The sequence below is a fragment of the Hyperolius riggenbachi genome, chromosome 5 (assembly GCF_040937935.1).
Source record: "Hyperolius riggenbachi isolate aHypRig1 chromosome 5, aHypRig1.pri, whole genome shotgun sequence".
Taxonomy (NCBI): domain Eukaryota; kingdom Metazoa; phylum Chordata; class Amphibia; order Anura; family Hyperoliidae; genus Hyperolius; species Hyperolius riggenbachi.
In genome coordinates, this window is record NC_090650.1 from 132,723,172 (window position 1) to 132,749,341 (window position 26,170).

The 26,170-nt window shown below is 43.1% G+C and overlaps 1 protein-coding gene across 3 annotated transcripts in view; it reads left to right on the forward strand.

The window, feature by feature from the left end:
* MRPL3 (mitochondrial ribosomal protein L3) overlaps positions 1-26,170 on the forward strand; it is a 140,876-nt gene that overhangs the window by 25,837 nt on the left and 88,869 nt on the right. For all 3 annotated transcript variants that reach the window (XM_068234485.1, XM_068234484.1, XM_068234486.1), the window contains 3 exons: positions 10,607-10,705; positions 13,987-14,086; positions 16,524-16,584. In XM_068234485.1, coding sequence (XP_068090586.1) covers positions 10,607-10,705; positions 13,987-14,086; positions 16,524-16,584 — 260 coding nt within the window. The remainder of the gene's footprint in view (positions 1-10,606; positions 10,706-13,986; positions 14,087-16,523; positions 16,585-26,170) is intronic.

Here is a 26,170-nt window from a genome sequence, read left to right on the forward strand (position 1 = left end):
CATAATTTTTTTTTCGCTTCAGTGTCTCTTTAAGCCCACAGAGTTGAAATTTTTTTACATCCGAGCAACTTTCACCTCCCATTCATTTGCCAATAACTTTATCACTACTCATCACAATAAATTGATCTATATCTTGTTTTTTCCGCCACCAATTAGGCTTTCTGTGGGTGGTACATTTTGCTAAGAGCCACTTTATTGTAAAGGCATTTTAACAGGAAGAATAAGAAAAAAACGGAAAAAATTCATTATTTCTCAGTTTTCAGCCATTATAGTTTTAAAATAATACATGCCTCCATAATTAAAACTCACATATTGTATTTGCCCATATGCCCCGGGTATTACACCGTTAAAATTATGTCCCTATCACAATGTATGGCGACAATATTTTATTTGGAAATAAAGGTGCATTTTTTTCAATTTGCGTCCATCACTATTTAGAAGCCCATAATTTATTAAATCATATTGATATACTCCTTTGACAGGCATATTTAAAAAGTTCAGACCCTTAGGTAACTATTTATGTTTTTGTTTTTTTTTTATTATTATTGTAATTTTTTTTTTTATTTAAACTTGTATGTGGGTATTTTTTGGTGTGGGAGGTAAACAGGTTTTTTTTTTAATGTATTTAAATGTGTTTATTTAATACTGTGTGTTTTTGGTGTAATTTGCTATTTGGCCACAAGATGGCCACAATCAAAAAGTCCTGGGAGCGGTCGATCTCGCTCCCAGGCAGAAGAAAGGAGACAAGAGCTCAGAAAAGCCGCAGCGTCTGAAGAGACGCTGTCGGCTTTTCTCCCGGGGGGGTCCGATCAGCGAAAGGGATTTATAATCCCTTTCACTGATCGGTGGGCTAGCGGCCAGCAGCGGGGGCGCGCACGGGGGGGCCCGTGGGAGTGTGCGCGACCCGCGGGAGTGCGCGCAGCCTAACTGGACGAAAATTTTCGTCCAGTTAGGCTTAAGTGGTTAAAAACATTTAAAACCAAATCAGACACCTCATATTCAAGTATATCATATTGATCATTATAATAATATTTGTTAAATATCAAAGATTACCTGTGGAGCTCAATATAAGAGCTGCCATAGGGATTGAACCCTGGTTCAGTACACCTCACAAGTGCAGAAAAGTGCATAACAGGACATAGGGCATCCAAAAAAATTGTCAGTGCATATGTAAAAAACCAAAAAGAAATACAAAATATCATAAGAACCTATGAATAAAAGTGCATAAACCACAAAATCTCAAACCTCTAAAGCTCATGGATGCTAAATACCATGGATATGAAATGATGCTGGGACCGCTGTGGAGGTAATGCGGATGTACAAGTGAGGAGAGAGGCTTACGTGGCCCAGGGTCTATAGGATGGCCAGCAAGGTGTCCGGCGTAGCAGGTGAGCCCCCGGCAGACTTCCAGCCTGTCGCGCCGCTCATGTGCGGTTTTGCCCCGATTCACAAAGTTAACGGGGCATCTATTGGAGGATCCAGACAGCCTGTTCCTATTTGGCATGTTATAAGTGCATGCAGCTGCTTATTTGTTCTGTGAAGTGGATTTGTAAACGCTCTCTTCTCTTTAAATTCAGATTAAAATATTCAGTGCCTGTGATTGGCAATTGTGATATAATCTTAATTGTTTCAACAGTATGGAAAGCAACAGTGCCTCCTACCTGTGTAATCCATTCTCTATAAGTGACAATCACTTAGCCACAGTTTCAATGATCAATAAAGCTTCCAGAATGCTTCTAAAATAGCTTAAATAATTTCGTATTTAAAGAATTTCAGTGCTTCAGTTTCAGGTTTTGCTGAAGTGCAGCCGGTGTTTTCCTCTTGTAAAAGCAAATGTCAGTTATGCAATTAAATTTGCCAAACTCTGTACTTCAAATGTCAGTGTTGTTTAAAGGTTGCTGCGTCTCAATAAATTTTCTTTAGAATTCCTCACCGGTTAATGTGACAGTTTTTTTTCTTTTTTTCAGTAACTTTCATCACCAAATAGTAACAAACCTTTAATATCAGGAAAAAGTTTTCATAAACTTTTAGTACATGACCTTTCCTATGCTTTATTTAGGAAGCCAAATTGCAGAATCGCAGATTGTGCTATACTTCAAGGTGCTCCTGAGAAAGAATAAACAGCCTGAAACATTGTGCTGGCATAACTGTGCTCAGCTGCTAATTGAGCATTATCCCTCAATGGTGGAGCTCTGTTTCTTTGAGAATTCTGTACTTGAATCGGAATTGCAGTCTGGAATAGCATACATTTAGGGCCTGAGCCCACTGCTGCGTTTATAAAAACACATTCATTTTTCCTACGGCTTTGAAATTTGTTTTAACGTGTTTAAACGCATTAAATGCATTTCAAAAATGCATGAAAAACGCATGCATTTAATATGCGTTTTTATAAACGCAGAAGTGGGCTCATGTCCTAACAACTGTTGCCGACTCCTTACCTATACAAGTTTTTGCTTTTGACCCAAAGTTATTTTGTCTGTGTAAAAATCTTAGTTTACCTAAACCAAAGCAGAAAAAAGAGTTTTACTTACCTGGGCTTCCACCAGCCCCCTGCAGCTGCCCTGTGCCTGGGAAGTCCATCAACGATCCTCCAGTCCCCCGACTGGCCAGACTAGATAAAACTGAACTTTGCCCGGGCGGGGGACCAGAGCATCGTTGATGAACTTCGCGGGCACAGGGCAGCTGCAGCGGGCTGGTAGAAGCCCCAGGTAAGTGAAACTCCTTTTTCCTCCTTTGATTTAGGTTCACTTTAAGTACAATTTAGAACAATGCTGTGCTGACAACAACCACTTGGGTAAAACAATATCAAGGAGCGCTTCCAAAAATACAGAAGAAATGCATAAAAAGAAACACAGGAACAGCACTCAGTAGGCCTGAATGATTTTAGGAAAATATTGAATTGCACGATTTCTGTCAGAAATTGCGATTTCGATTTGGTTCACGATTTTCTTTATGGCATGCACAACAGCCACACATTGTGCCTCATTGAGACTTTATCTGTGCAAAGGAGGCGGGGCTATTATAATTCCTAAGCCTAGCCCTAAAGGCTTAATAACTGGCAAACTTTTCTTGACTGACAGGCCTGTGGATGGAGTCTGCTGCCCACCCAGCTGATAACACACTATGCGGAGGTAGGGAGAAATAGTGAGAGCCTGCGGGCGGAGTCTGAGTGAGATTTCGATCTAAAATTTGTAAATTGTTCAGGCACTCTCTGCACCCCCGCAACCCATTCAGGCACTCGGCACACCCGCAACCTATTCAGGCAGTCTCTGCACCCCTGCAGCCGATTCAGGCATTCTCTGCAACCCATTCTTGCACTCTTTGCAACCCATTCAGACACTCTCTGCAACCCATTCTAGCACTCTTTGCAACCCATTCAGACACTCTTTCTGCTGATCCTGTAACAACATCGTATGTTTTGTGCATCCCTGTATCCCAGACAGATGTTTTCTTTATTCCCGTGACACACTCTCTGCACTCTCTTATCCACATTTCATATCTCATAACCCCAAGCAGAGATCCTCCGATCGTCGCAGCGCAACGGCACTAAGAGTCACCTGGAGTGGCTGCTGCTGACTATGGCCCTCTGAACTTTTCGTCATGGTGCCGTGGAGATCTTCCGAACTTCCCGCGCTTCCGTCCTGCCACGTCCCCTCCCAATGCTGAGGGGAAAATAGCAACTGCTAAGGCCTGTGGGCGGAGTCTGCCCCCCACTCAGCTGTCGGAGCCAGAGGGAAAAAGAGTGAGAACCTGCAACAGGTGGAGTCTCGCAGCCAATGACGCAGGAAGAGGAGGTGGCACTAGGCGGAAGAAAGGAGGTAGTGAGCCGCCGAGAGTGAGAGCCGCTGCTACTTTTACACGGAGCGGCAAGCGGGAGCGCTAGACAGTTATTGCTGCACAGGGTGCGTAATATCGCTATGTCGATCACGGAATCACCATTTCCGTGATCGCGATTTCGATCCAAGATCGATAAACCGTTTGGGCCTATCGCTTAGTGTTAAAAGTTCCGAGATAAGAGTAGAATGTACAAAGTCTACACACGGAAACAGGCTGGCGTGGTGGCGTTGACTCTGGATCACAATAATGGCGGCACAGTCCTGAGTTGGCCAGTCGACCAACGCTAAGGTAGAGAGCCCTGCAAACTTTATGCTTAATGTAGAAGGTCAAATCATGTGGGTGACCATTTTTAACTGGTTTTATGCTATGAAGGGATGCTTTTTTTTATCTTTGAGTTGTTGTTTGTAGGAAGAGTACACTTGTTTCTGACATTGCTAAGGATCGTGACAGGCAGAGGTTGGCCTTCTAACAACCCTGAAAGCACTGCTGACCCAATCTTACAGAGGGTCATATGATAAGGGTGAATGTCTCCTTCTAGGGGTAAGGTGGTGGTATTCACTCTAAGGGAGAGCCTATTTGATCTGAAATAGCTCTTTAGTGAGGAAGATTCTCTTGATGTATGGCGCCCGTCAAGGATCAGGATCCGATCCACTTGGGCAACATCACTGGACCAGCCACTAAAGACATGCGTCGGCTATGTAGCTGACGACATGAACTGTTGCTATGCCTGGAGGGCGGAGAGATGACAGAGCGGCACGCGCTAAGTAAAGCGTCGGGGGAGAAAGTGGTGTCTTTAAATCAGTTGGCCGTATATCGGATGAGTTGATCCACTGGACAGATCGCTTGCGGGTTGGGAATCTGGGACTGCCGTACACACTCTTGATTATCGGCTGAGCCGGTTGTTATCGGCCACTTCAGCCGACTTTAGGCAAGCATGTGCCTTTCTACAGTCGCTGAATTATGCAGGGGGAAACTATCTGCTGTGTTTGCTCAGTCTTACCTATTGCAATTAGTGATAAAGGCGCAATCTAGGGAGCTACTGTGACTGATAAGCCTTGCAAGCAAAATGAAAATCACGTTTTAATAACCCTCACAATTTGTTTGTTAGTTTTCTGGCAACTAATTGTTTATCCCCTGGATCCTTTGACACATGCCACTTTCACATTGAGTGGCAAGTTGCCTCAGCAAAAAATCCAGTAGCTGCAAAAAACACTTACATGATATCTGTCATCTTCTACATGTTAAAAGGATCTGAGCCCTCCATCAATATGCTCTCTGCCATGTTCTCTGTGCCGCAGTTATGCAGCTTGAAGAAGCCGATGTGACAATGAGCGTCCCCCTTTCACCACAATGCATGCCGGGAGATGTAGTTTATCAGTGTGTTTACATTTCCTGGCTACTTTGAACTGCTTGAGCTGGAACAGAGAGAGCGTGCATTTACAATACAATAACATTTCTATAGCGCTTTTCTCCCATAGGACTCAAAAGCGCTTAGGCTCTCTCAGATTCAGTAATTGGTAGTAGGATGAAGTATTCACACAACAAAAGTTATATTTCTGCAAATGCCAAACTGAACAGGTGGGTTTTCAGTCTGGATTTAAACACGTCCAGGGATGGAGCGGTCCTGATCTGTTGAGGTAAGGAGTTCCAAAATGTAGGGGCAGCATGACAGAAGGCTCTGGGACCAAAAGTTTCCAAATGGACTCTGGGTATGACTAGATTAGAACCTGTGGATCTGAGAATGCGAAGATTGCTACGCAGCTGCAACATATCTTTCATAGATTATTCAGAGATTTAAATGTCAGTAGGCCGATCTTGAATAGGACCCTCCATTCTATAGGTAGCCAGTGAAGGGAGTGCAGGACTGGCGTTATGTGGCAGTGACGGGGTTGGTTGGTTAGCAGTCTGGCAGCAGTATTCTGTATCAGCTGTAGGCGGTACAAGACCTTTTTTGGATGGCCAGTGTAGAGAGCATTACAGTAGTCCAGTCGGGATGTGATAAAGGAGTGGGCTAAGGTTGGCAGATCTTCTGGGGGATGAGGTGCTTGATTTATGCAATGTTCTTCAGATGAAAATAGGATGATTTCACCACAGCAGAGATTTGAGTTCTGAAGTTTAAGTCCCCATCAATTAGAACTCCCTTTACTACCTATCCCCCCCCCCCCCCCATACCTGGTTATTAAATGCATACTCTTCCCCCTCCAAAAACAAAGCACAGTGTATAGCCCTTCCTTGGGGGGGAGAGGGGGGGTTGAATTTTTTTTTTTTTTTTTTTTTTACAAAGGTAGGTGCTCAGTCAACTTTTAATTTTCATGCTGGGTATCATTGGTAGTAGAATATAACTCTACAATCCAAAGTGTATCCCACACCTATGCCCTAGCACAAATCCCAAGTCTTAAAAGTGATTGGGGGGGGGGGTGTGACAAATACCCACACTTGCTAGAGTGCAGCTGCTGGGACTCCTTCCACACAGCCCAGTCAAAGTGGAGGAATCCGGCAGATGTACCAGGGAGAGAAAAAAACAAGGAAAAATGATTGTTTTGCAGCAATTGATACTTTTTATGAATTAAGTGTATGAGACTTTGCTTCTGTACATTGCACTTTTTGTTTTAGGTCCTCTTTAAAACAAAACAAACTACATAATAATAATGGAATTACCAGACTGTTTTTCCTCCTTTTGGCTGATATAGGAGGTTTCAGAGAAGAGGTATTGACCAGAGCTGAAAGCCTTGCTAAGCCATTATAATCCAGCTGGACCTAGCAGCCACGCGCATTCAGTAGTTCGATTAGATGCCTAGATGTGTACGGTGTATACGGCACTCACTTATAACAGGACTTGTGGGCTTTACTGCTGAGGAGTCTCTATGCACTCTGTTCTCTAAATGTAGAATGTGTCTCCTTTCATTAGTGTGTGTTCTGTGCAGAATAATTTAAAGCCGGCCTTGCTGTAGTTTTTCATTTACATTTGGAATAGTATTGGAACGTTGTAGTGCATATTTCACCACATCTGGGGCTGCAGATTGATTTCTGTGTTGTCTAATATAATCTCCGCGTGAGTCACTTTTAAAAGACATTTGAGGCTTTCTCTACTTTGCTTTGCCTAGTTTCCATTTCCACGCAGCATTCTAAGTGCATAGCATTGCCCCGTTCTTCCTGTGTTTTTGTATTTTCCTGTATAGCTCAAATATAAGGTTATCTTGTGTGTGAGCAGACTGTGGGAAAGGGTAATGGCTTGCAAGGTCCTATGGGTGTTGGGAGGAAGGTAGTCCCCGGTTAACGAACGAGATAGGGACTGTAGCTTCGTACTTAACTTGAATCTGTTCTTAAGTCGGAACATTGTGCCACCTCCGTCATCTTTACCTCCTCTATGCCTCCAGTGTCCCCCTCTGTGTTACCTCTGCGCTCTGCACCTGCTTATACAAGTTTAAAAGCCATTTTTTCTTTGAATTTTTTAAAATCGATTTTCTCAAAAACTACAAGTCCAATTTGAAGAAATTTTTTTTGACTTGTTCCCATGGGAACACAGAATCCATGCCGTTCGTATCGGCAGGTCGTTCTTACGTCGGGCGTTCGTAAGTCGGGGACTACCTGTATATGGTAGTAAAGTTGCATTAATCTACAATGCAAAATGTCACGCACTTTATATCTGTACATTTATCAGTAAATATATTAAAAAGACCTAGCAGGCTCCTGTAGTCCCATTTCTTGTCCTGCAGCCCCACTCCCTTGACAATTAAGTAGAACTAATGTAACACCTCTGTGATGCTTTAACTGTAAAGAAATCCTCCAGACACCAATCAAGTTCTTTTTAAGAAATGTTTGTATTAAATCATATGGATAAAAAAGTTCAGTGACAAAACACATTCATAAACTTCTTAGCAGATGAGTATAGGTAGGCCTCTTGTATACATCCGCCTGCTAGGATCAGGGCTAGTTCAGGAAACATATATGTGATACAGTTTATTAGCATTAGCTTGCCAGAATTTTCCTCTCACAGCACTCCGCTGTCTGGCACTTCTTCACCACTGTCTTTTTAAAGTGGACCTGAATTATTTCATAGGACAGAAGGAATAGTAGAAAAATGTCTGGCGGTTACCTAGCAACATCCAGGATGAAACAAATATGTTGAATTGCTGATTGTGAATGATCACTTAACATATAAGAAGCACTGCTGTTTCCTCTGTATTTTGTCTGCCAGCTGTTGTCACACCATCTCTTCAGATTCTGCACTGCAGTCTTCACTCCTTTTCTTTAATCCTGTCACTTGTTGCTCTGTCTCACTCTTGTATGCATTGCTGTCCTGCTGTCCCTGTGTCACTGTTCTGTATCTGCTGTTTTCTGTTATCTCTCTCTGTTACAGGTAAATTGTAATATCCTGGTCTTTCTTATTGCTTACTGTTTCTCTTCTGGCTTATCTCTCCAGTATCACTGCTCTTTACTGGCCTGTAGCTGTGAGTGGTCTCTCTCCTGTAATGTCTGCAGCTCTCTTTCTCATCCTTACTTTAGTTGTCAGTAGAGCTCTCTTATCTGTGGCTCTGACTTGCTCCGTCTGTCTCACCAATGGCTGGTCTCTGTTTTTGTCTCTCTGCTCTATATCCTCCACATCACACACTCATTTCTTGCTGCATCATCAATTCAGTCTCCATGGATTCTCAGGCTCCTCCCCCTAACTAGCCTTCAGCTGCTAAAACCCAACTGCCATTTCCCCTTGCACATGTCCAGCTTTTCTCTCCTCTTTTCTAATGGGCTCCCCCTGGTGGCACCTGCAAGCCCTCTTTACAGCAGCACTTTCCACAAAAAACAAAATGCATATTTAAAGAGACACTGAAGCAGAAAAAAAATTGATATTATGATGTGTATGTGTAGTACAGCTAAGAAATAAAACATTAAGATCAGATACATCAGTCTAATTGTCTCCAGTACAGGAAGAGTTAAGAAACTCCAGTTGTTATCTCTATGCAAAGAAGCCATTAAGCTCTACAACTATCAAAGTCGTGGAGAGGGCTGTCTTCTGACTTTTATTATCTCAACTGTAAGTAAACAAATGTCTTTTTCTCTGCCAGAGAAGAGGTCATTAGTTCACAGACTGCTCTGAAAGAATCATTTTGAATGCTGGGTGTTGTGTAATCTGCACATATTAGAGAATGATGCAATGTTAGAAAAAACACTATATACCTGAAAATAAAAATATGAGAATATTTTTTTGCTGCTAATCTTCTAGTAATTATTCATAGTACACAACCAATTCATTATATCATTTTTTTTTAGTCGCTTCAGTGTCTCTTTAACCCTTGGTGTGTTTGTCTGTTGCAATCACACACACACGGTTACACTATCAATAATCATGTGTTATAAAACTAAAATGTGCAAGTAATGTCTAAGCATTATTTTTAGCTGTGTAAGCATTTTTTCAATTTTTCATGTTAAATCAGAGCTAAATGCCCTGCATTATTTTGTGTAAGTTTTAGCTACACTGGAATGATCCATTAGGAGAGGTGAGTCTGTTTTTTATGTGAAATGTAGCATCAGCCAGCGCTGGTCTTCTCAGAAAGGTACAGTGAAAGATGTATAGCCTAACAAGAGAGCAACACATGAAGTTCACTGCCTGTATAGATTAGTCAATTCATCTATTAATTATCAAAAAGCACACATGATCAACTGCATGCAAATGTCTGCCAATAACAATTGGATTAAAAGTATTGGGGCAAGCTAGTTAGAGTACATAATTCATGCATTTAGCTGTAATACTGTGCAGCATTGCATAGAAAAGCTAAATCCGGCATAAACACACATCTACACGTGGCCTCCAAAACTGAAGCACAGCGATTTGCAAAGAGTGTAGTCACTGAAGCTTATCATTCGCAATTCCACAGTGAAGGGTTCATTCTTGGAATAATGCCACTGCAAAGATAAGGGCTGGTCTCACCAAATGGATGTACAAGACTGGGTAGTTGAAAAGATGATGGCAGTATGGTCACCTCAGACGCAGGTCAAGAGAGTCCACATGTGGCATAGTGCATGCTTTTAAATAGAACCCGAGGTGGGTTTGATAAATCATATTAGGACACAGAGGCACATTCTGTATTCAGTAACCAGGCTCTGTGCACTTCCAGCTTCCTCCAGCAATGCTCCCCCCCCCCCCCCCCCCCGGCTCTGCTTTCCCCCATTTAAAAAAGCGCGGGGCTAGCGGCACGAAGATTGCCGCTAGCCTGTTATTTACCTCTGCCTGTCATTCACCCACTGCTCCCCCGCCTCCTGTATAGCGAGGTACCCCGCCTGTGTCCTCTCTCTCTCCCCGCCTGTCCTCTCCCTCACTTTATCCTGGCTGGCATTTTTTGTCTGCCTTCTATCCCTCCCATTTATCAAGTCCCCACGATCCCTGTCCCATGCTGCTCAAAGTATTATGTGACTATATCCCCGTTCCCTGAATTGATTATACATCTCCATGGATTCCAAATTACGACATGTATTCTCTTCCTGTTATTTTAATATAGACCCTAATATGTATGGGCTTTGAAAGTAACAATAAAAATAATGCAAGTATCTTTCAATAAATGTATAACTGCTGAAGATGATTATAAACATATAGAATCCATCTGTGGACATTGCGCTGCTTTGCAGGAAATGCACAATATTCTGAAATTAAAGGAAATACAAGGCTCTGCCCAGTCCTGATTTGAGTGTGAAAAAAAGCATTTATATTAAATATATTCTAATTTGCTCCTAATTTTGGTTTATTTCCACTAATCTTTTGTTACTTGTCTTTCAGGTTCGAGACTGTCATGTGGTAAAATATACCTCAAAAGAAGAGGCTGCTGGTAGAAGTGCCTTGCTTGCAGTGGGAGGGAAGAATGTGTCTCCGTTTTATGTAAGTCCTTGTCTTGGTGTTTACGCTACAGTTGAGCACACACAAAATATTTCACACTCCCCTTAAGGGCAGAGACACATTGCAGAGCGCTTTATGATCCGTTTAAGTTTGTAAAAATACACCCCCGTTGCCTTAAATTGTGATTGATTGATTTATTTATTTTAAATTGTAATCACAGAAAATTTGCAATTTTGTGCTAACTTGCACTGGGAAAGGTGGCTTCTCTGCAGTAATTAGTATACAGTCCTGGCTTTCTTTCATTTTCTTATGATACATTTCCTACCTATGTATTTTTTTTCCCTAAAATACTGCTTATTGGCACAGAAATCCTGTATTTTATACTTGTTGTGTGTGCGAGACAGTGTATTGGAAAGCTGGTCTAACTGCCGAATTGTCTTTTACTAGACTAAAGGCCAACTTGATTAGAGAGTACAAAAATATAGGGAGGTGGCACAATCAATACTGGCCAAGATTTTTTTGTTGAAATCTTGTCCAAGATTGAGTGGTGCCAAGTGGAAATGTAAAGCTGCTGGGAAGTACAGATGGACCCTGACTTACGAACACCTTTCTTACGAACGACCTAAAAATGTAAAATTTGATTTTGCAGGAAACTGATCTTTTTCAAAAAAGTTTTTGAGCAAATACATTTTAAAAAAGTCAAACAAAATGTTTTTTAAACTAGTAAAATTAACTTATTCTGTGGTACATTGAGAGCATAGGAGGGCAGAGGGGAAATAGATGGCACGGCAGACAGAGGTGACACAGAGGGGGATACTGGAGGCACAGGGAGGCATAGAGGAGGGGGATTAAGATGGCACAGTTTTTCGACTAGTCTAAAGAATGGGGGTTATTGGAGCCGACACAGTTATTGTTTAAATAGGTATCGCATTTTTTTCCGGTAAAATCTTCATTTCATGCAAATTGGAGAGTAACATCCACGTTTTTGTGGTGAGACACTGCTTCCTCAGATGCACACGCAATATAAAAGTCAGTTTCAGACTTTAGGACAACTCAAACATATCTGTGATACTGTGACAGGATAGTGAGAAGAATATGGAGACTGCCTTCAATTGCCTGGCTATCAGGCTGAGCTTTAGTTGTTTTTGAGTCACATGCCTGCAAAAAGCATGCAGCCGGTGGAGTTAGACCAGGGGTTAAAGCATCTCATCTGCATGCTCATTCTGGATCAGTGACTTCAAGTATTAGAAGCAGGGCATCAATACAGAAGTTGGGTAATTGTCAGGAGTAGTAAACTTTTTTAAATACCTCGGGTCACTTATCTACCGCCACTCCTGCAGCACCCCATTCGAATTCGATTTTCAGTAAACATTGATCATATCACAATTGATCTAACGTGTCGTGCAATGATTCCCAAATTTTAACCTGATGAACTAAAGAATCCTGCTTTGTGTTCTTGCTACGGCATATAATTAGTCATTGTGGATAATGCATTTGAATAACCTCTTAAAGAAGAACTCCAGTGAAAATAATGTAATAAAAAAAGTGTTTCATTTTTACAATAATTATGTATAAATTATTTAGTCAGTGTTTGCCCATTATAAAAAGGGGAGAACCGAGAGCCCAATATAGTGTAGTAGGTTAAAGCAAAATGGTATAATGATGAGTAATGTATATACTCACAAACCATGGTTACTTCCAGGCAACCACTGTGTAGGCAGGTGAGGAGTTTAGCCTGTCCTCACTCAGGGCTAAGAAGTCGCTCTCTGTAGATGTGAAGAAAGAAAGGGGTATCCCCCTCCACCAAGGGTGGATATATATATATGGTATAAGGATGAACAGAGGCGCCAAAAAGTATAAAAACAGTATTTAAAACGTTAAACGTTGCTTAGGAGGCAGTGGTGGACTTACCTCCTTCAAGCAGACACAAAAAACTGTGTATTCAACAAAAAGTAAATTTATTGGTAGACTCCAGGGTATTGTTTACAACGCGTTTCGCAGGTCTATACCCGCTTCCTCAGGCAGTAGAGCTAGGAGTACACAGAGCAGTATCAGAGTCACACCTGACAAAGGGGCCAGGTGTGACTCTGATACTGCTCTGTGTACTCCTATCTCTACTGCCTGAGGAAGCGGGTATAGACCTGTGAAACGCGTTGTAAACAATACCCTGGAGTGTACCAATAAATTTACTTTTTGTTGAAATACAGTTTTTTGTGTCTGCTTGAAGGAGGTAAGTCCACCACTGCCTCCTAAGCAACTTTTAACGTTTAAATACTGTTTTTATACTTTTTGGCGCCTCTGTTCATCCTTATTCCAGTGTTTGCCCAATGTTAAAGCTCTCCTCTCTCTGATTTACATTCTGACATTTATCACATGGTGACATTTTTACTGCTGGCAGGTGGTGTTACTGGAAGTAGCTGCTGCTAGCTTTTTTGGCAGTTGGAAACAGCTATTTCCCACAATGCAATGAGGTTCGCAGACAGGAAACTGCCAGGATCATGGTCCTCATAGTTTCCTGTGGGAGAGGTTTCACCACAATATCAGCCATTCAGCACCCCCTGATGATCCGTTTGTGAAAAGGAATAGATGTCAGGACGGTGTAATGGCTTAGGGCTCTTCCTCTGACACAGGAGACCTGGGTTCGAATTTCGGCTCAGCCTGGTCAGTAAGCCAGAACCTATTCAGTAGGAGACCTTTGGCAAGTCTCCCTAACACTGCTACTGCCTATAGAGCGCGCCCTAGTGGCTGCTGCTCTGGCGCTTTGAGTCTGCCAGGAGAAAAGCGCGATATAAATGTTATTTGTCTTGTCTTGTCTTGTCTAGATTTCTCAGCTACTGATTGGGATGAAGTTAAATTCTTGGTCACGGTTTCTCTTTAAGCCATGTAACAGAAATGTATTTTTTTTTTGTACTTGCTAAGCTGCATGTCACTTATAAAGGATGTGCAGATTTAATGAAGGGCTTGTTTATGTGGGCTTTGAAAATGATCTCCCCCAGCTGACCGTGGCTCTGTATGGTTACTTCTGATTGCAGAGTGCAGAATTTTTAGAGCAGATATAATTGATCTCTATGGTGAACATAAATGTCAGTACAGCTTCTGGCTGCTGTTTGTATTGTAGGAATGATAATCGAGTGACATGCAAGGAAATCTCAAGCACTAGTTAAGCAGTTGCTCAGAGTAACCACTAAGGTTCCAGTCGGTAAATGAATCCAGGATTCTGATTGGTTGCTCTAGACAACTGCTCCACTTCTGCTTAATTGTTTTATTTATTTGTTTACCCTTTTCTTGATGTGCCCCAGTAACACGCTCTTGTTCCATTTCAGAAAAAGGAATCCACACTGGAGATGTACTATAAAGCTGGGATTCCACCAAAGCAGAAAGTCAGTATATTCAAAGTGTCTGAAAATGCCATACTCAAGCCAGGTATTACACCAGACAAACATCTGATTTTATCTACCATTAATTGAACTGTTACATTTATAGTCTGAAATAAACATTTGAACCTCGTAGGAAAAGCACACAGTATTGGAAGAGTGACACCACACTGATCTGTAATAGGTAACTTGCGGCCTGTTGCGGCTACAAGGAGGCTTGCCTGATGAGCTACTCTGTCTTTAGAGCCATTGTATAAGCAAGGGATGGGAATGTCTCCTCAAAGGATTGCATATGATTTATTAATCATTTCCATAAATATGACCGATTAGTTATTCACATATATCTGGACATGAGCTACAGACTTTAGAATAGGAAGTACCTTTATGGTATGTGGTAAGTTTGTTATGACTAGTACAGATATTGGGTCGCTTGAGTTTTCTTGAGGATCCAGACGCCGGCAGCCATTCTCCTTCCTGTTCTCAGGGTCTCTGCATCTCTCGGGTCAGATCACTGTTTGTCGTCATGATGACAGGTGGCGATCTCACTACAGGGTTACAGCGCCACCCGGAGGATGGAGGGAGAACTGCATTGCTGGATCCCAGGGAGGTGAGTAAGTGCTGAGGCTGCTACAGATCTCTCTGCAGTGGAATTTTTTTCTCAGGTTTTAGGGTCTGAAAGCCTGCCTAACAATCAGAAATAATCAGTCCGCCAGGGGGGTTAAAGGGATCTGAGCACCAAAATCTAGCAAAGCTAACAAATAAACCTCTCCCTGTAAGGGAGGTTCGTAAATGATGGGGGGTAGCAGCGAGCATTTACTTACCTTTGGGGGATGCTCCTTGGCTCTCCATTTTGATTTTCCCTGTGCCGCAGTGCCCCACCTTGAATTAGGCGTGGTGATGAAGTGTGCCCCAATCGCCACAATGCATGCCAGGAGCTGTAGTTCATTCATGTGATAACATCTCCTGGCTGGAGAACTATGCATCTCCTTATAATTGCTACATAAATAGTTGGCTTGTTTAATTTAATAAATCTTTATTGAACAAGCTAAACCATGGAACAGGTAAAACACCCTTTTTAGTCTGGTCCATAGTGTAAGCAACCATTGGATAGCAAGTTGTTAAATCCACTTTTCACATAAATCAGCTGGGTACGTTCCAACAATGCTTAATTTTTATGAGAAAGGAATACCGTATTTTTCGGACTATAAGGCGCTCCTGACCATAAGACGCACCTAGGTTAAGAGGACAAAAACCAGGGGAAAAAATATATACTAAACCTGGTGCATCCATGGTGAAGGGACATCTTGTGGATTGTGCCCCCTTTGTACTTCATGCCCCCTTGTACCTCTTGTATCTCCCTGTGTCCTCCTCTGTCCCACTTGTTTTCGCCATGTGTTCACCTCTGTCCTCCTTGTGTCCTCCTCTATGTTCCTTTGTGTCCCCCTGTGTCCTTCTCTGCATTGGCACAGTACAGGGACTCTTCCACATTGCGGCAGGTTGGAGGTTCATATTGGCAGACATTTAAAAGTCAGGACATCACTGCATTTGGGCTCTAAGACGCAGTGACTCAGCCCCCTCCCCACACACACACACTTTTGTGGGAGAAAAAGTGAGTCTTATAGTCCCAAAAATACAGTAGTTTTAATGTAAATAGTTTGACATCTCTGTGGAGAGATGAAGGGATAAAAATAGTGAATCTCCCACTATGCGGAATTATAATAGTAAGGGGCCTGGATCTTACAAAGCTGAGAATTATTACCAGAAGACTGCTTTGCAGTGCAGTGCAGATGGTCATTTACATGTAGATCTAGAGAATATTTAAGTAATCTATGTTTGATTCATTGAGCTGGACTGTTAATGCACATTAACTTACATACTGTACAACTATCTAGAGGGTCAGCTTTACATTAAAAAACCTGGCATTTTTAGTAGGTCACCAGTGGAGTATTCTATATTTATCTCATGCAGACATACTTTAGCTATAAATAATGTAAAGAAAGTTCATTTGAGGTCTGGCTTGGAGTTTTGCAGATGCAGAAGACCATGCAGTTGCGTTGGGCCCATGGCAGAGGCAGTGTAAATTGGGTGTACCCAGTCTTAGGCAAGACCTGTAATGCGTTATAAATATACTTCTTGCACATTGAATAGGTTTCTATTACAGTAGTTGTAATGTAAATAGCTACACACATCTACGATACTTGAGCTATGGAATCTGTTTTTATAGATAAATTTGATACAAATTGAGTCAAGCAAGATGCCAGTTTAGACTTGAAAAGATCAGTTAGGATTTGTTTTATTATTAACTAGATCTAAAGTATATTGACTGTGTTTAGTGGAGTTTACTGGTGCTTTTCTTTTGATTTGAGACATTTCAATACTTCACTTACATCATTTATACTTTACACTGATGTATGTATGACCATGATACGAATGATCAGGATTAAAGAATGAGTGGTTTCATGGTTTCTCTGTGCACTCCTCTCCAGGTACTCCTCTCTATGCTGCACATTTCCGCCCTGGTCAGTACGTGGATGTCACTGCTAAAACGTAAGCACTGCTGTTATTGTTTGGTAAAGTGTTCTAATATGTTATACAGCTTGCTGCCCAGGAATAGACATAGATTTAGTTTTGTTTTTTGGTTTTCATCACACAAAGTGTTTATAATTTTATTGGAGGTATTAGATAGTGGGGTTGTTAAATAAACTGTTTTGTATTACTGCTTGGAAAACCATCTTAGTGGGGCAGGTACAGTGCCCATAATTATTCATAACCCTGGCAAATTTGACTTAACCTCTTGAGGACCACAGGCTTTAGTGACCAGGCTATGTTTTACAAATTAGGGCTCTGCAGCTTTAAGTGCTCACTGCAGAGCCGTACAAGTCAGCACACAACTGAATTCCCTCCCCCTTTCTGAACACCAACAGAGCTTTCTGTTGGTGGGCTCTGATCGCTCCCCCAATGTTTGTTTATTTATTATTTTAATAAACATACCTATTTTTTGTATAATTTTTGTATCACTCCTCCCCCCCCCCCCCCTCACCTCCCCATCAGCCAATCAGTGCGACCGGCTGTCATAGGCATCAGCCTATGAGAGCCGATCGCTCCTGTGTCTCTCAGGGGAACAGCCGAGTGACACGGCTGTCCCCAGTACAGCGCTACTGTAGATTGCAGCGTTGTACAGTGTAAATAGATGGCGGTTTCGCTGTCTAACAGTCTCCTAGTGACGGTCGCCTCTGGGAGACTGACAGCCGAGCACATCGGCGCGCGATCTCCTGCAAATCCCCGCCCCAGGACTTGATGCTAATTGGCCGCCGTTACTTTTATTCAACTAGCAAGTAATTTTTATTTTTATGGGAAATCACATAGTTGGTTCCCAAAAGATAATACGTTGATGCACAAAAGGCATTATTGTGGGGGAAAAAAAATCTTATCTTTTATTTACATTTGAGCAAAAAGTGTACAGTCCAAAATTATTCATACCCTTCTTAATAATCAATAGAAAAGCCTGTTACAGCAATCAAACACTTACTATAATTTGCAGACCAGCTTTTTGCACGTCTCCACAGATATTTTTGCCCATTCATCTTTAGCAATGAGCTCCAAATTTTTCAGGTTGGAGGGTCTTCTTGCCATGACCCTGATCTTTAGCTCCCTCTACAGATTCTTAATTGGATTCAAGTCAGCACTCTGGGCCACCCCAAAATGTTAATGTTGTTGTCTGCTAACCATTTCTTCACCACTTTACTGTGTGTTTTGGGTCATTGTCATGCTGAAATGTCCTCTAGCGCCCAAGGCCAAGTTTCTCTGCAGACTGCCTGATGCGGTTGTTGAGAATCCTCATGTATTGCTCTTTTTTCATGGTGCCGTTTACTGTGATTATGGGTCATATCTATTCATGCCATGCACTGCAATTGGATCAGGGAATGCCCGCCGTGGGAACCCTGTATGCGAATACACATCCAGATAGACCAGAGAGAGCGGCTCCTACTGGCTGACTATAGTTGTCCGGATAGGATTAAGAGGTTAAACGCGGTGCTTGCGGTAACGCATTGCAGGCTTTGTGTCGGGATTGTGGTGCATTGGATACTTCCGGCGCATTGAATAATTCCTTGCGGTAAAAAAGGTTATAGCAGTGCACCTTTGCAATGCACGTGTAAAGCAGATGGGCAGTAACCAAGAGGTTAAGCTGAGGGTAACTCTACTGGATTGCCAAGATCAGCACATGTACACTTTACATTGCATGCATTCATTCTGTCTGCTGAAAAAGGTCAGCTTTTGCTTGAAGATACTCCTTTTGAGCACCGGAGATCTTTGGATGGCTAAATGGGTATACGCACGTTGTTGTTGAGAACTCAGTACAAAAGTTCTTGGAAGTATTATTGTTATTATGTATTTGTATAGTACTGACACATTTGACAGCGCTTTCCAAAAAAATGACATTTTTATGTTAGTTTCGTTTGGAGTCTCTATCAATCTAAGGTCCCCTTGTAACCTACCAGCGTGTTTTGGGGATATTGGAGTACACCTGAGTACCTGAAAGAAGAATGTTTAAACCTATGTGGTATCCTGGCTGTGCAAAACAGATGCTGCCAGTGAGTGACTTGTGATTCCCAGGTGGACAGACTTCCTTTACTCTCTGAGTATCCTTCATCTATTCAGTGCTGCGTTCCAAATCTTTGCAGTTGTAGTTGCTCTTTTTCAGTAAAGGTGATACATAATTTTCTTTTTGACCACTGCTGTATAGATTTTCCCAACTCTTGTACCTCATTTAATAATCTGAAATTCCAGCAATCTGAATGTTGTTGATATTAAAAAAAAACAATCAATATTGCTAAAAGGTGTTTTGATAGAATACAAGAGTAAAAATATCCATCATCTTTTGTGAAGCAAAAGGTTGCAATATTTGCAAAATGTCATTAATGTCAGTTAATGGTCTTTAATGGAGGCTTCCTACTTGGCCCAGAATGCTAGCAATTGTCCAGCCTTACATTTCTTGATCATCGGATTTGGAAGAGGAGCGACAAGGGCTCAGTTCGTTACTTACTGCTGTCCTAGGAATCGGTAGTCTAATTAGATGGATGAGGGCTGTTACGATTTTAAAGTAGAGAGCTTTGTTCCTATCTTGCTACGCTATTACACCACATGCGTGTCCATGTATGACTGTTGTGACATCTTTGCTGGCATTTATAATGGGTATGAAGGGAATATGACTGCTATTCTTGGGTATGTATACATGCTAGTATATAGATGATGAGGCAGACAGTTTGTAATGACACTGATTATGGTGGACAATGCCCTTGGAAAGATTTTCAGGTAAATTCTGTGAACAATGAGTTTTGAACGCTTAAGGTTCCCATATATCCACCGATTTTGTAGGCCAATCGCCCATCTGATTTTATTAAATCGGTGGCTTCAACGCCCGATTGATGATTCAACCAAAATTGTTGGAATGCATTGATCAGACATGCTGGAAATATCTCTGAACATGCTCAATCGTGTGGGCATTCAGTATCACAACAGACACCTGCCTGGCCACTAACAAGTGTAAATGTCCCCATGGTGCCCATGCAGTGTAAAATGTCCCTCTCTAGCTGCCGCTACTCCTGGCCTTATCTGCTAACCCCGTGTGCCATGTGTATGTGACGTCATATGCACAAACCACTGGTGGCTTTCAGTGCGATGGCAGACATGCTGGTAATGGCAGACAGAGGAAGCCGGGTGTCACAGCAGTGGGACAGGTGTGATTTTTACACTGCCCGTGCACCGAGGGGACATTTAGTACCCTTTTACACTTAATCAGTTGGTATGCGTTAGTACATGGTTTTTCCATAGCGGTGCATTGGGAAGAAGATTTCAGTTAAAATGTGTTAAAGAGAAACTCCAACCAATAATTGAACTTTATCCCAATCAGTAGCTGATACCCCCTTTTACACGAGAAATCGATTCCTTTTCACAAACAGACCATCAGGGGGTGCTGTATGGCTTATATTATGGTGAAACTCCTCCCACAAGAAACTCTGAGGACCGTGGTACTCCTAGCAGTTTCCTGTCTATGAACCTTGTTGCACTGTGGGAAATACTGTAGCTGTTTACAGCTGTTTCCAACTGCCAAAAAAGCATGCAGAAGCTACATCACCTGCCAACAGTAAAAATGTCACCATGTAATAAATGTCAGAATGTAAATCAGGGATTTAAAAGATTTTACAATAGGTACACACTGACTAAATCATTTATACATAATTATTGTAAAAATGAAGCACTTTTTTATTACATTATTTTTAATGGAGTTCATATTTTAAGTGTGAACAGTGCCATAGGAAAACATGGGCATTACTTTTCTTTCAGTTATAACTGAGAGCAACTGATTAAGTGTAAAAGGTGCTTTACACCCAACCCAAGACTACACTACAATAATCTATAGTGCACCTTAGCTGATTTCTTCCATCTGTAAAGGATACTTTCACATTGACACTGCTTTGCATTGCAAGGAATGGTGTGTTGTGCATTGTAATGTGTTACTGTTCAAAGTCTATGAAGTCTCATCAGTTGTGATGTGATGCATCCGATTCATGTATTATGCACATAGGGGGATCCCCCCGCCCACATAGCCATCAATGAAGGGGGATTCCCCCACCCGCACAGAGGGGGATCCCCCCCCCCCCCCCCCGCCCACATAGCCATCATTGAAGGGGATCCCCCCACCCGCACAGAGGGAATCCCCCGCCCACATAGCCATCATTGAAGGGGGATTCCCCCACCCGCACAGAGGGGGATTCCCCCCCCCGCCCACATAGCCATCATTGAAGGGGATCCCCCACCCGCACAAAGGGGGATCCCCCCGCCCACATAGCCATCATTGAAGGGGATCCCCCCACCCGCACAGAGGGAATCCCCCGCCCACATAGCCACCATTGAAGGGGGATCCCCCCACCCGCACAGAGGGGGATCCCCCACCACATAGCCTCTGCATACAAGGGGGAACCCCCGCACATTCTCTGCCCCGCTGGCTGCCCAGGGATTCCCTATGGTGGCTGGATGCTCGTTTTGCACGCTGTGGGTAGCACAGATCACTACCCACAGCGTGCTAGGATGGGGGGGGGGGGGGAAGACATCTGGCAAGCTATAAATCTGGCTAAACACCTGGCTGCAGCGCACTCCCACCTCCATCTCCGAAGTCTCGTTTGCCGTACAGTTACATTACAAGACTTGGTGACGTATTTCCCACAATGCAACAAGGTTCACAGACAGGAAACTGCCAGGGGGGGGATAGGGAGAGAGGGGATTTGGAGGGGGATAGGCCACCCAAATAGCCACCATTGAAGGGGGATCCCCCCACCAGCACAGAGGGGGATCCCCCCCCCGCCCACATAGCCATCATTGAAGGGGATCCCCCCACCCGCACAGAGGGGGATCCCCTCGCCCACATAGCCATCATTGAAGGGGATCCCCCCACCTGCACAGAGGGGGATCCCCCCGCCCACATAGCCATCATTGAAGGGGGATCCCCCACCCGCACAGAGGGGGATCCCCCCGCCCACATAGCCATCATTGAAGGGGAATCCCCCCCCACCCGCACAGAGGGGGATTCCCCCCCCACCCACATAGCCTTCATTGAAGGGGATCCCCCCACCCGCATAGAGGGGGATCCCCCCCGCCCACATAGCCATCATTGAAGGGGCGCAAAAGGTGGATCAGCGCATAGGTTAGGATTTAGTTAGTGTTAGGCCCCTCCCATGGAGGATTGACTTCTTCGCAGTGGGAGGGATGAGTACTTAATAGGTTGCATGCAAGCTGTTAATGGAAACCAACATCCTCCTCTAGTGGTAGACAGGTCATGTGTATGCTCTGTGTGTATTCGACCCCACAAGTGGGGCTTGCACTCTTTTGCAGGTAGGCACTAGTCTACTAGACTAGTTTTTAAGTAGCGCTGCTCATTTCCTTGCTATGCATCATTGAAGGGGATCCCCCCACCCGCACAGAGGAGGATCCCCCGCCCACATAGCCATCATTGAAGGGGATCCCCCACCCGCACAGAGGGGGATCCCCCGCCCACATAGCCTCTGCATACAAGGGGGAACCCCCGCACATTCTCTGCCCCGCTGGCTGCCCAGGGATTCCCTAGGGTGGCTGGATGCTTGTTCTGCACGCTGTGGGTAGCACAGATCACTACCCACAGCGTGCTAGGATTGGGGGGGATGACATCTGGCAACTTATAAATCTGGCTAAACACCTGGCTCACTATATACCTGGCTGCACATCTGGCTACCTATACATCTGGCTAATTATACGTGGCTGCACATCTGGCTACCTATACATCTGGGTCTTATACTCACCATTGGCGTGCTGATCCCTCGTCTCGTACCTCTGATAGCTTCCCCAGTGTCTTCTTCCATGTCCCTTGACGGATTTTGCTTCTTCCTCGGCAACCACATGTCCCCCGTTGATCGGCGTTGATGACACCAAGGTCATCGGCGTTGATGACAACAGGGTCATCAACATCTTGCAGAAAACACTTTTTTTTTAATTCAATACAATAACCTGTATTGAATTCAATAAAAGAAAAATTAATTGCAAAAAAAAAAAAAGGTTGAAAATTATTGGAAATTAATTGAAACACTTTTTGCACAGAAATCCTGGGAAATTGAACGCCAGGGTGGTTAATAACTATTGCTTGCAATATTTATCCTCCTATGTTAAATTTGTCATATCGCATCCCCTGCATGGGGTTTTGTAATGCTGATTTTATTTACTTTTTTGGTGTTTTTCACTCAATAAATTCTTTTGAAACTAAAACCGTAATCAGAAAGTGAGAATCTGAAAAGGCTTCCCGAAATTAATTGAGAAACAATAGATGTGGCCACAGCTACCCTTTGAAATCTAGCATCGTTGTTATTCTGAAATCCATACAGGCAGCAGCATTCTCTTTAAAAATTCCCTGGTTTGATCTGGCAGCTCAGTTAGTCAGTTCAGGTATCTCTTAATCTTCCAATATGCTTTCATATTGCAGTTACATTTGCAGATCTGCGTGGTAATCCTAAATGAGCATGTTTAAGTCCACAGACCTGCCTTCATTTCTAACGTGAACATTTTATCAGCCGTTCTTGGAATATTCTTGGCTCCGTGCTGTTTCCTTGATTATTATCCCTGAATCACACAGGACACGAGCAGCAGTAAGCGGGTTCCAGTGATTGATTGAGTCTGGCAGATCATTTCTATTTTATGAAGGTTTTCAGTCTTACACAGCGGACACAGAAAGTGTTTTTTTTTTTTTTTTTTTTTTTTAGTATTTACCAGGCAGACAAAATCACACCGTAAAGATGGTCCCGCATCTGGTTCAAAGGAATTTGATTTTCATTCCATAATGTTATAGAAATGTTTAGCTTCGCTGCATTGTAAAATATGCCATTTTTGGATGCAAGGCTAGTTATTCTGCAACAGCAAGCTGTATGTTCTGCCCTTGCTTTGGTTGCATTTGTAGCTCTTGAAGTATCTTTTTGTCCATCATTGTTAAAACTTCAGTAAGGATAGCGTGGAAAGCAGGCTTTGTGCATCCATGAGACATTTTACCTCCGTGCTAATGGCAATGTACACATCAGTCTCTAAATTCCCTGCTTGCATCTCCTGGCATTCATTAAGTTATGCTACTTAACCAGTAATGCTTACCCAGGGACCTGGAATTGGAGGCACAGCAATCCGTTACTAAGCTCTATCTGTTGCTGTGTCGTCTACTACTCTGTAGAAGGTACAAGTTAACCCATGTTTTTTAGCTCCCTAATTTATTCCTTAGTTGTGTTCTTTTCAAGTATTCATCAGGTTTATTGCTAAGTAAAGGATAGCTAGGCTTTAAATTAGAAATTGCTGCTACACTTAAAGGAAACCTGTAGCGTGAGAAATATGGAGTTTGCCACTTGAAAACCCGGCAGCTGCCTGGCTGATGCACCGATCGGCTGCCTCTAGCATGCTTGTTGAAGGTGTTTGAAATAACTGAAGCCAGAACATGAGCATGACCTGACCGCAAGGCAGTTATTTTTTAAGAGAGAATTCGGATGGTCCCCTCCATATCCCTCTCAGTTCAGGTTTCCTTTACAGGCGCTATCAACCAATAAATACATTTCAAAACCCATGTAAGACCTGCACGGTGTGCCAAAAGATTACATCTCCCCACTTGTTTTTTTTTTTAGAGGTGGGGCTAACACTGTTGTCTAGCAGTGCTGAATAAGGGTGGTCAATGTGATGTCAATAATTCAGAGTAAATGAAAATTCTGCATGCAAACGGTATGCAGCATGATCATCGAATTCCACCTTGGCGGGATTCAGTTGCCACGTTTTCAAGATGGATAATCTAGTATGCAAAATTTGCATAATCCTTCATCAGCTCCAGATTATTTGCATCTCCTTGACCATCCCTATTGCTTAACCCCTCTGACGTTATGATTCTTTCCAGATTTTGGGGTCTAAAAGCAATTTTTTGCAAGCTTGTAGACCCTAAAACCGGGGGGAAAAAATCATACTGCAGAAAGATCTGCAACAGCTCCAGCACAGACTTACTTCCCTTCAGAGTATCTATAGAAAAAATGGAGCGCACTATAGTGCATTACCTAAGTGGTTTTTTTATTTCAATATAAACGTTATACTCACAAGAGTTAAAAGAAATGGCGCTTTTCAGCGGTGGAGCCAACCGCTTGTATTCCCAGGCAGGGCGGCAGCAGCGCACTGTGGCCAGCAGCGCGAGTCCCGATGGCTGGGGAGAGCCGTCTCGCTGTCGGTATGGGCGTGGCTAGGATTCAGCATGCGTGCAGCGTCTTTACGCGTTTCGGCGCTCTGCGCCTTCGTCAGATGATGCATGCACGCCTTACGGGGAGTTTATAGTCAGATCCCCACAGGTAGTCATGGCAACAGTAAAGCCATGTCGGAAAGGAGAAAAGAAACACTTTATTTAAAATAGAAAAACTTTATTTAAAATAGAGAAGTTGAACGCATCCTGGGAGGCGGATAAAGGTAGAAGGCGAACACGCCTTCTATACTGGTAGCCATGGCAGCGAAGGAGCCATGAAGGGATGCTGTATTTAAATGAGTTAGGACGGGAACAGCGCGTCCTGGAGAGCGAATCAAGGTAGGGAGCGGGCGCGCACTGGGCGATGCTGGCTCACAGCGCGTTGCTCGCTCCAACCACAGTACATACATGTATATGCAATCCATATGGTATTTGCAGAATAAAAATAAACAATGAACATTAAAAATTAATAATTAATACACTGCTATAATTCCAAACACATTGAACCCCTTTTGTGGGTATTTTTAAAAAAAACACAAATAAAGATACTCCAACATCCTAAAAAGATGCATATTGTATAAATGCAACATACGTAACATTCTAACTAATATGTGACCAACCAAATTAAAAAGTGCTGGGTCAGCGCGGGAATTGGTGAGGGCTGAGAATGGGGCAAGTTCATAGCCTTATGGCTACAGCAATAAAATACTTGTAGGAGTGTTTCCATCAGCTCGTGAGCACTTTACATCAGGTTAATAATGCTATTCCTACCCATTATCCATGCAGATGTTTCACATGGGTATTGGTTGAAAGGCTGTAATCTAAAATCAAATAAAGTGGAACCCCACAAAATTCACTATGGTATAATCCAGGGACAACAACTGGCAATGGGGTGTGGGTTCACCTAGGTGAAGGACCATGGTGAATGGTGGGAGGGGAGTTTGGAAAAGGGAGGGAGGGTGGAAAAGAACCAGGGAAACCAGGGAGAGGGAGGAAGGAATTACGGGAGGGGGGGAGGGAGGGAGGGGGGGAGTGGAAGAGAGTAGGGAAAGGGGAGAGGAGGATGAAGAGGGGGTGAGGGGGGGGGGGGTAGTTTGTGTTGTAGGATGGATGGGGCATGTGCAGGTGATGGACCGCCCACAAGTTGCCAGACTTCTGGATATGGCGAAACTGTCAGAAGCCCGAGAGCTGATATGTCAAATCGGGCTCTGAATTGGACCTAAGGCTGACGGTATATGGTAGTAATCTTTGGTTCAATATGAAAAGGACATTCAATGAAAAAGCAGGAGCAGCACAGAGCATTAATCCTAACAGCTGAGAAGATTACTACTGTGTCGGTGTGACTGCAGCTTCCACGGA